The sequence below is a fragment of the Cygnus atratus genome, chromosome 23, assembly GCF_013377495.2.
Source record: "Cygnus atratus isolate AKBS03 ecotype Queensland, Australia chromosome 23, CAtr_DNAZoo_HiC_assembly, whole genome shotgun sequence".
In the NCBI taxonomy this organism is placed as follows: domain Eukaryota; kingdom Metazoa; phylum Chordata; class Aves; order Anseriformes; family Anatidae; genus Cygnus; species Cygnus atratus.
In genome coordinates, this window is record NC_066384.1 from 5796768 (window position 1) to 5811411 (window position 14644).

At 48.9% G+C, this 14644-nt stretch overlaps 1 protein-coding gene across 28 annotated transcripts in view; it reads right to left on the reverse strand.

The window, feature by feature from the left end:
- Positions 1 to 13225, reverse strand: part of PUM1 (pumilio RNA binding family member 1) — a 71821-nt gene extending 58596 nt beyond the window's left edge. For 13 of the 28 annotated variants that reach the window (XM_035565106.2, XM_035565105.2, XM_035565102.2 and 10 more), the window contains exons 1-2: positions 13078 to 13202; positions 10076 to 10449 (exon numbers count right to left, since the gene is read on the reverse strand). In XM_035565106.2, coding sequence (XP_035420999.1) covers positions 10076 to 10438 — 363 coding nt within the window. In that variant the 5' untranslated portion in view covers positions 10439 to 10449; positions 13078 to 13202. Of the gene's footprint in view, positions 1 to 10075; positions 10450 to 13077 lie in introns of all 28 variants that reach the window. The other 15 variants (XM_035565103.2, XM_035565107.2, XM_050715113.1 and 12 more) reach the window with 12 other exon arrangements.
- Positions 13226 to 14644: the final 1419 nt, after the last annotated feature.

Sequence of the window (14644 nt, forward strand, 5' to 3'; positions counted from 1 at the left end):
AGCGATTTCACTGCACGGGAACGCTCCTCACCTTCACGCTGCACTGTGTGCACGCTCAGGAATTACGTAGATCTCAAACTTAATGGGTATCCCATTCAGGGAGAGTGATTTCCATGCACACCGATATACAGAAGTGTGTCACTGGAGCACATTCCAGCTCAGAGCTGCTTCCCTGATGCCTGCTTCCTCGTGTGCCCCGGACCGTGTGCCCCAACGAGGAGCTGCAGCAAACCCCAGGGCTGCTTTGCCCCGGCCTCTCCAAAGCCTCTTAATCCATTTTCACCTTTGCTCTTAAAAAAATGAAGCAGGGGACAGCTGTATTGCTCAGCACATGGTCACTCCGGGTCACACCTCCAATTCTTGTTTTCAGTCTCCTGAATCAAAGCCCCTTGGCCTCCGACACACAAGGCCGTGGAGGAACCCCGGCCCTTCCCAGTTTCCACAGCGCTGACGCCCACCACCTGCTTTGGAGATGACGAGACAAAGCAGAACGCTTTCTACTCTTAGCCACTGCAGATTTCAGCAACGCAAACCAGTTTATCTCTAGGTCAATGGCCACTTGCAAACCTCAGCCTCCTACGCAGCAGCAGAGCCTCCCAGCAGCCCCGCGCCAAACGCCCGCCGTGGGTTTCCATCCCCTCGAGCGGCGCGCAGCTCATCCTGCCAGGGAGCCACCTCCCACAGGGCAGTCGCTTCCTTTTTCCCCACTCTAAATCAGATCAGAGGGCCTCATCGCTGCAAAACTTAATGACAGCAACTCAGAAACAAATGTTTCCCCGCTCCCAAAGCTTCCCAGACACCAGGCCCTGCCCGTACCCGGAGCACTTCTCCACGGCGTGGATGCAGCAGGAAGCGGGGCTGCAGCGAACCAGCAGCTGTAGCCTGCTATTTGGTGCCACACCTGCCACTCACAAACCTGGGCAAAGCACTTCTCCCTGTCCCCAAGCCCCCCAAAACACGGCATCACGGATCCAGCCGTGGCACGGCTCTGGCACAAAGCCGTGCTGGGGAGCCACGACCCCACAAGCAGTGGGCAGGGTCCGCGGGTTCCCTGCAGAACCATCGCCCCAGCAAGATGGGCGCAAACCCACCCGAAAGCCAAGCAACTATCGGGCACGCTGCACTGGCGGCACTTAAACCGCCTGTTAAATTTAACCCAGCAAACAACAAGGCCCACAGGGCTAAATGGCACCTGTCAAAAGGAATTCTGCAGTCAGGTAAATTAACAGGAACCGGGGCCCTGAACTGTCCTCACGGTTACTAAACAGAGACCTGAAGGACCTACCACATTAACATGAGAGCACCAGTATATTTACCTTTTGTACCTCCAGTGCCAGGAGAAATGGCACTGCAGCTTCTAGAAACATATTCCAGAAGTGTATTTTTCCCCCAGAAGTGATAGCTACCAGCAAAGTAGCTGAATTCTAAATTTAAGCAAACATCAGTGTCAATAATCTGAGTTAACACCGCACCTTACATTAAACAAATACGGGTGCTACAGATTCCTCATATGACCTTTACGTACAAATTCAAAAGGTAACACTGCACCATGTTCCATGATCCGCAGGTAGCTCAGGGGATCGCACGCTGGCCTTAGATACTACGGAATCCTCATTTATATAGAGCTTATATTCACCAGGACAGACACGCTGCAGAACTAACAAAAGCTAAATTTCATCCTTAATCACAATGGAGAGTCACAGGATTTCTTCTTCCTCTCCTCATGCAAGGAACATTTCCCAATAAGAGGGACAAGAGGTTGAATTAAACAAACAAACAAAAAAGAAACATAGTGGGGAAAAAAAAAGTTCTTTGGTGGAAAAGAAGCTTTCTCTCTGAAAACTACCCAGACAGTTACTGCCAACGATCCATAAATAAATAAAAATCATCTCTAAGAGCACAGCATGAAGCTTGAGGGATTGATTTTTTTTTTTTACGTAATACGATGTTAAACAGATCGAATGTCTGCGTTTATTAGCAGTACCAGTGATTGAGGAAGATTTAAACTATCTATTCCTATTAAGCCAATTACGTTAAATTGGGTAACCAAAGCAAAGCAGAAGGCTGCTTCTGCAAGCCTCGACTCCAGTGTCTCCACCTCCCCTCTCCCTGAAGCTGCTCACTCCGCGGCCTCACCTCAAAGGCTTCCTTTCTCCTTCCCCAGCACTTTCTTAAGCCAGGCTCCTCTACTCCTCCTCGCCTCTCCCCCAGGGTACAGCGCCCGTTCCCCCACGGACCAGCAGGCAGAGCAGCCAGGCCGCCACCTGCCAAACCCTCGCGAGGACGGGCCCTGCGAGGGCAGGACTGGGCTGCGTTGGAACACGCCAGTGGCCGCTCTCAGAACAGCTTTGATGTGCAGTAAATTACAGGGCCGACTGCTGCCCTCAGCCCTGCCGGCCAAGCAAACTCTGGGGCATCCCGCAGACACTACCCTAAGCTCTGAGCACTTCGCCCAGAGCCCCTTATCTCCCGCCCTGGCAAACAGCACAGGCAGGGGCAGGGCCCTAGGACCACAAATCCATGGGAAACGCTCGTCCTTCGGTCTTTGCTGATGTGCTCTCGGCGAGCCCGCAGGAAGCCCTCCGAAAATTTTATTTTAAGCTCTGCCCAGTGCTGATGGGACCGACCTCCTCCCTGTCCTGAGACCATTTGTTTTGCTCTTCTACTCCCGCAGAGTAATACAGGAAGTCACCTTACTGCTATACGCGTCAGGATAGATAAAAACGTTGCGATTCTCTGCTCTGAAAATGAATAGCGTTTGTGTGTTTGCTTCTGTGAGAAGACAAGAAGTGACATTCCAAGCTCTGTCTGCACAGGTACCTGACAGGTGCTCACACAAACAACCTCAAGAGCGTGATTATTTCTTGGATATTTATTTATTTTTAACTCATGTGCAAGTGCGAAAAGGCAAGCGTCTTGCAAAGTTTCCATTCATTAGGCTCCCACAATTTAAGTCTTGCTCAATTTGTAATGAGGGGAAAAACACTTTTATTTTCTGGTGAAACATTTCTCCAGAAAGTAAACGTTACTCCAAGAATGCCAGGATCACGGCAGTAAGGACAAGAAACTAAAACAGTCAAACAGCTGCCTGATTAAAACATTCTTCGAATGGAGAGAGGGAAAGGAAAAAAAAAAAAGATAACTTCAAGTGGTTTAAGAGCCTGAATACTTTGTAGCACCTGATTTATATACTTACGAGGTGCTAAAGGCTTTTAAATTAACTATCACCAAGGGTTTACAAATTTCAGATGGAAACAATGTCTCTTGCTCAGCTGTGGGAGACTGCCTGCATTTGTCTTGTTTGAACAGCTCTTGTAGCACGTTATTTAAAAAAAATCCGCTTTGCATGCATGCACACTATATATAGTACCTAAGAAAAAAAAGTATTTACCAGCTGACAATAAGAAAAGCACCACACACTTTCAACAACAGGCCTTCCACTAACAGCTAGATCCAGGGTTAAAATTTGTTGTTCCACCAACTGATTACAGCACTATTTTTAGTCCTCTCCCATAACAATAGTCAGTAAAGAAAGAACGTGAAGTCACAAGTATTAGACAGGATTAGGTGGTTTAACTACTATTTTTGTAGTAAAGGGTTCATCGTTAGAATTGCTACTACCATTAGCACTCGAAGCAAAAAGCTATTGAAATTACAGATTGGCTGATGCTTTGCGTGGCATGTAGCCAAGATGATTAATGATTCAGGGTACAGAAATAAACGCCAGAAAGGCAGCCTTTCAGAATGGCGCAGCTCAGTTAGCTAATTATGTTTTTCTTCACATTTTATTCACTGAGGGAAGCACTTCATTAACGTGGAATTTAGGTTACCCTCTGATGTCTCGGGCACGTATTGTTGGGGCACAGATCTCCAAAATATTAGATTACAGAAGGAGCGACCTTAATTTTGCCCCGCTGGAGCTCGCAGTACCTGGGGACGTGCGCTCACATCAGCGTTTTTGTGCAAGCACTCAGGGCCCCGCTGAGGGCTGCCTCGTCCGACCCCTGGAGGGCTCTTCCTTTCGCTCTCACCTTCTGAGGTTTAAGCTCAGAGGGGGAAGAGATGTAAACGAGGGACCCAGCAAGGTCTCAGTCCAGTGCCAAGCTCAGTGCCACTGTCAGAAACGAACTCAAGTGGCTCCTTGCCACACTGACTGCTTGCAGCAGAGCCAGGGAGTGATCTGGGGGGGGGTTAAAACCAGTCGAGTTTTACCCCGCTACAGAACCAGGGGCTGAAGCAGAGCTTCAGTACAAGACAATAACAAAGGCAGATGCTCCCAATAAAAACAACTGCCCTAGAACAAAAGTTGCCCTTAACAAAGGAAGAGGAGTAACACAATATCTTTGAGCAGATCACTCGACCAGAGGGAGTGCAGCATCACATGATATCCGCAAACAAAGGCGAGTTTGTTCTTTACGAACCTGCAAGAGCATCATTCTGAGAAGACAGCCTTAAAATCCTCTCACCATCCACCTAGACACAAACCTGCACCAGTTTTCAGAAGCATCACTGCATTCAGGGCTCTGGAACAGCTTTGTCAAGGAGATTTCTGATCAGCGGTCAAACTTCTTTGTGTACGTTTACCACTAAGGCCCTACTGTGGATGGATTATATGGCTTCCATCTTATGTGAAGTTTCTTTTCTGTAACAGGCACCCATTTACAAAAATGCTACGGGTATCACAACCTGTTCTGCAGAAGCCCAGACAGGTCACACCAACTCAAACCGCAAGACAGCGGGTAAGTGGAAACCAAAGTTGGATAGACGGGAGGAAGAAAACAAGTAGAAACTGTACTCCAACAAAGCTCCATTCAAAGCACGCTTGGGCACCATGCATTAACTGAAATACCTGAAGTCTTATTGAAGCATTGAAATCTGCGAGTTCAATAGTGTGAAAATATTTTGCTCTTCCTGAGCTAGCGCCGCAGCAAGGAAGCGACCACAAAGCCGACACGCTGCTGAGAAAAGCCCAGGCCAGCCGCCGGGCTGCTCACACGAGCACGGCTAAGGCCAGGCATCCTGCAACTGCCTGGCAGGGACAGCAAGACCCCCAGCTTCGGAGGGAACGAACTCTTAAAATGACTTCCTGAAAACGTCGGGGTTGTTTCCCACTCCCATCTCCCCCGCAAGAAAAGGGTTTCCCAGCGCCCAGCTACAAACACCGAACCAGGCCGGCTGCTCGCTCCCCCCCCCCCAGCAGGGGTTTCCAAAGGGCAGGGTAACGCAGCGAACTCAATTAAATGCTCTGAATCCCCTCCTCCAAGACACCCCTCTCCTTCACTAGAGAGAAACACCGTGAAACACACCAGCCAAACATTTCAGTTCAGGAGGGCGCTGGTCCGCACTACCTGGTATCAAAGCAGCCCGGTCACCCCAGCGTTCATGTAAGAGAGGCCCCAACTAGTTCACTGGGATACCTGGAACTATCGCATCCAAATTCAGCAGCCTTAATGACACGTAGGTGAGAAAAGGTTCAAGAACAGAGCCATGCATTGTACCACACGCTGTGTGTGACGGAGGACTCTCTGGGTGCCTTCACCTCTTGCACGTCCAGTTAGCCAAATTATTTACACCCCAAGGGTACCTTCCATGGACAGATGAAGGAATCCGGTCACTTAAATGGGATTCGCTTTGGAGGAATGCTGTGGCTCCCATAGCTTCCACGATCTTCGTAGAGGGCCCTGCCACTGCTTCAAGGCATCTCCTGGTAACGGTGCCGGCCAGCAGGCACCACAGTGCTCAGTGCCATCACACCCAGACGTTTGTGCAGCACCACGCAGCACAGTTTGCATAGCTGTGCTCTACGAGGGCAGCTGCCGGAATCACCTTCTGTCTCCGCTCGAATGCAACTTCTCAGTTCAGAAGCTGCAGCCACGTTGCCAGAGGGCAAACCCGAGCAGAAAACCCCGTTCCAGCCCTGTTGCTCTCACTATTCTTCACCAACTGCATGTGAAAAATTCCCCGCATTCAAGAAGATGATCCCTGCAGAGTTCTATTGTCTCAAATTATTAATTAAACATGCTCTCAAAGAAAGTTAATCCCTCAAATCATTTGCTTTTACTAAGCAACTCCCATATTACTCTAACTGCGATTCAGACAGTCTAAGTATATCCATTTACTGCGATTCAGGAGGGACCACCACCAGAGAAACTCTCTCTTTGCTCCAGTTCAAGAACATGCACGCACGCAAACAAGCCACAGGAGACCCCATCCACGAAAACCCACCCAATTTCCCTAAAAGCCTGCTCGGTGTTGATAACTTCTCCCAGCTGAGCGTCTCGACTGTCTTCTCATTTCCCTCAGGAGCAGAATGTGGCTGCCTGGATTTTTAACGAGACAGGCAACTTCCACAAGCAAGTCGAATCCAACCTGGGCCCTTAGCGGTCAGGAACCATCCGTACCTCTTCACCCACCCATGCAAAGGGAAGTTCAGGTCCCCGACTATTTTCTGCAGGACAAACAGCATAAAAACACCCGAGTCCACGTAGCCAAGCAGTCTGCCCACACAGCCTGAAGAGTCGTGAGGCACTGCAGATGGAACTACAGCCTTGGTTTGTGTCTCAGTTACTGGCAGACATTGACACTCAGCCTCATCTGGCTGCTTCTGGGGGGAAAAAAGTACATCCTGCAGCCAGGACCCGGCTGCCAGAAGGGTCCTCCATGTAAGAGTTAGACAATTTAAATGCCTGTAGCTGCAGAAAGCTGGAAGTGTGTTCAGGAGTTCAGACACTCAAGTCTAGGAGAAGTCTAATTTCAACATCACCTCTTTGTTCTTGCCGAGGCTGAAGGATCTACAGTTATTCTATAGCTACCTATTCTATAGATCTATAGCTGTTTAGACAGAGGCCATGTCTTTATTAACTTAGTATGCAAAGTGATAGAAGTATCTTCAATTCCTAAATTTTGTATTACCATATAACATTTTTCCTTTTATGGAGGAGAAAGGAAAAATGCAAAGGGAAGAGAACTCGTTTTAGATAAAGTATAAAAAGAAATGGAACTTTCCTCCTGTTCACAACAAGAGGGCATTACCTACTTTCTAGGGAGCAGAAAAAACACTTTCTTCAGTCATCACTGTTAGAGACATTCACAGCTCAATTCGCAGAGCTGCTAGTCAAAGGACAAACAGATGAGAGAAACAGCCAGCACAATAAAAAATGGAAAGCAAAGATAGTGTAAATAACTTCTGACTCATAGCACTCACAACCATTTAATAACACATGATGAAATACTATCATTTTGTAAAACCACTGGAGTATTATCACCAACAGACAGGGACAGATGCTTGTCTCCACACATAAAGAAGAAAACTGGGATTCAACAATTAAAAAAAATCCCTCTACCTTTAATTACGAGGTCCTAAGCTCTAGGCAAACATTAACCTGTATTACCCTATAATTAGTTTTTCTGGCTTTCCATTATCTTTTAGCTACTGATTTTCTTAACCAGTCTTCGAGGCAACGAGAAGGGCTACAGTTGCAGTATTTTTGGAAGTTTAAAATCAAGCGTCCAGTAATACAAGCGTATCCCGATCTCCAAGAAATCAGGACCCAGCAGACCTCCAGAAGGATGCCCCACCTCTCTGCACGTCCCACCACTTCCTTCCACTTCTTCTGTTCTTGCAGGACAAATTCAATTCTACCCTGGTTAAGCCCAAATTGAATTAAACCATTTTGTATGCATAAGACTAGTTCTCGCTCCAAGGAACTTACAATTTAAGAAACAGATGCAGAAGTGGCCAAAAAGTCAAAAGGAATGGCAGCATTAGGATTACGTGTATTCTGCGTTGTTTCCCATGAGTAAAACCCTGAGGCAACGAGAACTGCGGAAAAAAAGGCACTCGAGAAAGGCTGAAACGAGAAATACATACTTAAAAAGACCAATCACTGGTGTATACAGCCTAAGACACCAGAGCAAAGGGTTACTGCCCCACCTCAGAGCTAACTTCGAAGAAGTTAAACACAAAGATTGGTTTAAGGATGGATACTGAATGCAAAACACCAGGACTGAAGAGCAAATACATTACAGCTGACGGAGAAACCCCCAGGAAACAGGACAGATACGGTTCCATCTTAACTACATTAGGGCGAGTATTGCTTAGGCATCAGGTCACAGAACACGTGGAAAAAAACCAAAGAAAGCACCACACACAACATCTGGGGCTTAATCTTGCAGGTATATTCCACCCATACAGTCTTCTCAGAACTGTTCCGCCTTCAAAGATTACGTGCGTGGTTTTTTAAAGTTTCTTCAAACTAGCACATGCTGGTTTTTTCCCCAGTAAGTGCGACAAGTAGTTGTATCGCTTGGTTCAAGAACCTTCTGAATAAAACCAAGCTGAGGAAAAGCAGCTCACCAGCCGACATGAGGGCAAGGCTCTGTAACAGGTAGGATCCTTTCGGGGAGGGTTTTTAAGTCTTCTGACTATTAAAGAATGCAGTAAAAAGAGTTCAAATGCCAGCACAATTTGTAATGCCTGCGAGGTCCACCCCACCTCACCCCCTCCACCTCCCACGAGTCGTCTTTGCTTTTAGTGGTTTTCAGAGAAAGGAAGATGAAAGTTTGAGTTGAAGGAAAACAGAATTAAGAATTTTATGACACATCTTTCAGTTTACAAAGTCATCTTTACACAAATAACCAAACAACAGCAGCTCCTGCCTAAACGTCTCCACAGCAGACCACAAGACAATTTTTACTTAAAAACCTACAAGTTAAAACCACTGAGGGAGAACTTTTGCTTATTGCTTCTTTTGCTGCTTAAAGCACATTCAAATCTCTTCCATCTCTGTCTCTTGAAACAAGCTGTACATTTAGTGCCTGAAAGCTTAGATAGTTAACAGATAAAATTACATCTCATTTCAACAGTTATCTCCTGTAAAAGGATAACTTAACACTGTGCTTCCACAGAAGGGAATAACTACAACATTCTTCCAGCTGCTTATTTCACACGGCAGCATTTTATATGGCTTTTCTTACAAAAGAAATTAACAGGGCACTTGGGTTTTCTTCTCTATTGATGTACACTGACTTCAGTCAGTGGTTGCAAAATTCCCTGCAATGTTTGCTTTTAAATGGTCTGGATGACAACACATCCCCCGGGGAGGCACAGCAGAGGAACAAGGGCTTGATCATTCTTATTTTAAAAATTAGAGGCAGGAGATATTAATAAAGGTTGCAAAAGCTTTGTGTCTGCTGCTCTGAATAGATTTGTGGGAATCATACATTTTAAAAAATGTGCTTACACCTCGGTTCTGCTCTCATGCCACCCTTAGCAGAGGAAGCACGTCTCCTCAGCTCACTGCTATATTTGACGAGTTACTTACAGGTCACAGTCGGCAAGCTAGAGTGACTCACGCGCTCATTTAAGTCGCAGCACATCTGACAATGCAACTACTGAAAAGACTTCTAGTAAACACCGCTACTAAGGCATGTTTTGGCCCACTACCCTTTTAGAAACGTTAAGTCCCTGAGTTAGCCGGGTTTATACAAGTGCTGCTGTTTCACGATGTTCTTAGCGCTGTTCTCTTCTCAGTTCAGCTGAGCGCATTGGTAGCACCTTCCCCTCCCCATTAGAGCATAAAAAAAACAACCCAGAACAAACAAGCAAGAAAACCAGAAAAGCACACACCGCGAGCGACTTCCAGAACTGTGTTTTTCGATATTGGGAATGGTAAAAGCTCAACCTACATGCATTGGCAGTTTTGTAATAGCATTACATAAGAATTATTTAACTACAGCAACAGATCTGAAAAGCAGCAGCAGTCACTGCTAAACTGGTTCACACATACACACACAGAAACAAGAAAAAAATCAATAAAGAGAATGATAAATTTTGCAAATATGCATTTGACTGTCAGAGAGAGGATTGGGATTTCAACACCGTCTAGAGCAGAAACATTTCAGTTTATAGCTAGCAAGGCACTGCAATCCTGAAAAGAGAAAACAAGAAGTAGGGCTGTTGTAATTCCAACCGCACACAAAAAAAACTTAAGCTTTTTTAAAAAGTCATTAAAAGCATCTATCACAAGCCCGGTGCGCTCACGTGCTCGGTTTGGAAACATTTAACTTTTTTTACCTGATGTTCTGCATGAATGTTATCCCCAGTAGGCCAGCGATGTTTGCTGTTATTATAGCCGCCTCCGCCACTTCCTCCTCCCCCAAGCTGCTCACCATGCTGCCTCTGAAAGAAGTAATCCACCATAGCGTCGTCCTGGGAGCGGCCCGCGACTCCTATGGATCCGGGAACAGGACTGGAGTGCGTCCCCGCTGCAAGTGCCTGATTTGCAGCTGGCTGCGGCTGAGCCTGGGACCCTGCTCCAGATGTCAGTACAACAGGCATGTTGGGATTAGCTGTATCTTGAGCGTGCTGTTTCAGGTGGGGGCTGAACGAGTCCTGCCAGAGCACTGCTTTTCTCTTCAACACGCACGCAACGCTCATTCCACCAACACCTACGGGGGTGAGGGGAGGGAGGCGAAGACAGAGAGAAAGGGAGAAGGGAAAGGGAACATTAAATCCTCGCAGCTTCGGCTTCATACGGTCAGCAACGCAGCCCTCTTGGAACTGAGGGGAATCGCCACGAGGCCACGTCCGGCTCCTTCCAACACAGCTAGTTGCTCTATTAGCAACTCAAACACCAGGTAACACCACACAGTAGCCAGAACTCCCACATTTTGTGCTCTCAGGTGTTGTCAGCGCGCGTGAGACTCACGTAAGGCGCCCATTACACTGAAACCAGCACGTCGCTTTATGCGACGGACAAAACACCAACTAAAGCGCTGCCACAGAAAACTAGGAGAAAAAAATCCCCCAGAACACCGCGCCACGCAAACTGCACCGCCAGTGCCTGCCGTACTTGTTTACGCCTCGCAAATTACAAGGCAGATCCTCAATCAAGGCATGAGTGCCACCGTAGTACCACGCGCTCATTCAGCCACACAAAGTATCCTGGCAAGTTTTTGTGTGTGTGTTTTTTTTTTTTTTAAATGCAAACTTAAAATTCTGGATTTCTTCTTATGTGCTTAACGAAGCCCCAAACGCTACGGGTGCTGCCCTGCTACCTCAGCCGTTTAATCTGCACGCAGCTCGTTAGGAACTGCGCTGCTATAAAAATCACATCGCTTGAGCCTCCAGACAATCTCAGACAAGATCCGGTAAAGGTACTACGAATTTCTGCACAGGCAACTCCTACTCCAAGCAGCTTCCTCTTTCGTCGAATATAGACGAGGCAGCTCTAAACAAGAGAGAAAACTTGGCAAAGGAGACATTTTGAAAGGGAGCAAAGGGGAAAGGAGCATTCTGGGTAGTTCAAGTTTAGTTCCAAGACGTGTTTTTATAGAAATGCCATGTTAAATGTAGCAGACAGCTGAATACTGTCATTCAAAGCGCACAGAGCATCAGAAACATGTTCAGTCACCTACACAACGCACATTCATTAGCTACCCAGCAGCTGCAAGACCTACTGCTGCAAAGAGCTAATGGCTACCAGGACCCTTTTCATTTCCAAACTCTTAGCAAAAATATGCAATAAACCTCTCCTGCATAAACAGCTCCCCGTGAAAAGTTACACATCTACAAACAAAGGCAGAACAGTTGGAGATTTTGAGAGAACACGGCTACAAAGCACTTGAAGCAGACAGCTTTCCTTTTCCCTAGGAAAAAAACATAGTATGTAAATAAGCTGCTCTGTGTTATCATTACAAGGCAAATAGTTTAGATTATGAGACTCTCCACAACCACCAGAACTTCGCAGACACCACTAAGCAAGTTTTTAAGCGCGAGCAGCGACGTCTCCTCGCCAGGCAGCTCTGAGCCGCAGAGAGCCCAGCTTTGTGCTCAGACCCCGTCGCTCCTCCAAAAACTCCAGGCAACGTTAAAAAAATCACGTCGGCACCCGACGCACGCTTCAGGAAGTTAAATCATGGGCTAGGTGAGAGGGTTTCAGTGTTTTTTTGGTTTTTTTTTGGAAAGTTAGGCTGGAAATTAAAGCTGCCTACCCATTGTTTGAGAGCTGTGTGGCCTACAAGAACTTTTAACGTTAACGCTTGTGTTTTCCTTAAAACCTAGGGAGACCCAGCAGGAAGTGGGTAAATCAATAGCCAGCCGAACTGCTTCAGCCACCATTAAAATATCGTAAGATAAATTCTACCCCTTACCCCACCTCCCTCACTCTTAATAAAGGAAATTCCTTACTCATGATCTGTCTAATAAAATCTCTGCTCAGAACAAAGTTATTAAACACTGACCAAAAGAAAAAACAAAACAAACAAACAAAAAAAAAACCAACAACGAAAACGCACCGAAACAGAACAAAAAAAATAAAACAACAAACCAAGTATTTCTCCCAATGGGGCGAAAAACAAGAATCTCCTGTTAAAAATCGCAAGCGTGTAATTAAAAATGGCCCAACACTGTGATTAGGAGAAAGCGAGGAAAACAAGCTGGGGGGGGGGAAAAGAAAAAAGAAAAAAAAGCACCGAAAAAAAACCAACCCCCCCCCAGGGTCACCCAGCACATCCAAAAAGTATTGTCTGGATTTTCACTCCCTCCCCTTCGTCCCCGCTGCCTGTTAGGCCCCCCCAGGGCCCCCCAATTCCTTCCAGTTCCCCCCCAAACCTCCCCAATTTCCCCCCAAACCCTTCCCGATTCCTTCCAATGCCCCCCAAGCTCCCCATTTCCCCCCAAGCCCCCCAATTTCCCCCCAATTCCCCCTTAACTCCCCCCCAACCCCCCCCAGCTCCTCCCCAGCCAACAAAGCGGGGCCGCGGCCCCCCCGGGGAGGGATGAGGCCCCCCAAAACAAAGCCCCCCCCTCAAAACAACGCCCCCCAAAACCACAACGCCCCCCAAAACGACGCCCCCCACCCCGACGGGGGCCGCTCCCCGCTAACAAAAGGGGCCCGGCCCCGACTCCCGGCCAAGGCGCCGAGCGGCAGAGCCGGGCAGGGCGCCCCGCCGCCACCGCTCGCCTTCGGGGCGGTCTGGCGCCGCTCCGCCCGGCCCCCCCGCCAATATGGCCCCACCGGCGGCTCCGCTGGGGTTCGCGGCGCGCCGCGGGCCCGCTCCGGTGCCGGTACTCACGGGCGGAGCGGTAGGATGAAGATGGATCTCGGCCCCCCCCAGGCCGCTCGCCGCCTGCCTCTCCCCCGGCCTTTCACTCCGACAACATGGCGGCCCACTGGGGACGGGCGGCGCGCTGCATGCCGGGAAGGCGAGGCTGGCCCCGGCTGAGGGGCCGCGGCCCGGGGTCGGCTCCGCGCCGCCCGGCGACGGCGACCGGGCCCCGGGGATGGCGACCAAGGCCCGGGGATGGCGACCGTGGGCCTAGGGGTGGCGGCCAGGGACCGGGGACGGTCCCGCACAGCCTGGGGAAGGCGGCCGGCCCCGCACGGCGCCGCCGCGTCCCGGTTGTTGGAGCTCCCCGCGCTGGACCCTCGCCACCCGCTGCTCCCCAACGCCATTTTCCACGGTTTTTTCCCCCAAAATGTGTGCACTCCCTACCAAACACCTTCACGGTCACCACCTACCTAGAAATATGGGGTAGCCCGGTCCCTGAGTGACGACCCACAGCGGGTCCCAAGCACCGGCTGTGTGCTCTGGGCCCGCCAGGTGGGAGAGGCAGCGTGTGGGGGCACTCTCCCGCACCCCCGCTTCATCCCCACATATTTATTAAAATATACACACCTTTCACTGGCATATCAGCAGGCCGCCCCACACAGAAGTGCTACAGCGCATGACAGATGCCTCTGTGCGATACACTGGGGTATCTGTTCCTACCCCGGAATGGACGCCGTGCTGAAGTGTCTGGCATTTCCCAGCAAAGCCCCAGTTTGAGAGACTTCAGTGTTTTCTCAATTTTACCACCAGTCCCCAGCCCCCCGCACACTTGCTTCCAAGCTTCTCATTCAAGCAATAACAGCAAACGAGGCCCAGCCCTGGGTGGGGGCTACGGGGGGCACAGCAGTGTTGGATTGGAGCTAGCTCAGGCATTACCATCATTGGTGCAATTCCTTGCTAGGTATAATCATTCATTATTTCTATTATAAGTACAGTCATGACAACAATTACTACTGTAAGAATATTATGTCCTTTGCTTTTGGTGAAACTGATCAGTAAAATCAAGTGTGTGCAGAGTTTGGTTCAGGACAGTGAGGTGATCACAGGAGCCAGATCTCTCTAGCTCCCAGCTAGGTACTTTAATCATTAAACTTTGCCTTTTCCCAGGTTTGGGCAGGCAAGATAGGCAAAAGCACAAGCTGTCCTCAGCTCTCCTTCCCTGGCAGCGTAGTGCTGAACTCTGCGTTATTGACACAAACTCTGTTTATTCACAGGACTGCCACAGGACTATGCTTTTCACACCCGCTGCCCTTCTGTGCTCCCTGCCAGGAGCCTGTCAGACCCCCCCGAGCCCCTCCGTGGGCCCGTGCTCCACCGTGGAAATGCCTGCGGGCAGCTGCAGCCCCCGTCCTCAGCTCTGCGAGCTGGGCTCACCCTGCCCAAACAACAAACATCGGCTTTGTGCCGGGCCTGCCCTCACAGAGCCGGAGGGGATGCAGCCCCAGACTGGAGGTGCATTAAACAGACAAGCAGGTGCACCAGAGGCACTCTTTCTTGTTCTGTGCATTCACAAGCCCAGCCCTAAAAGCCA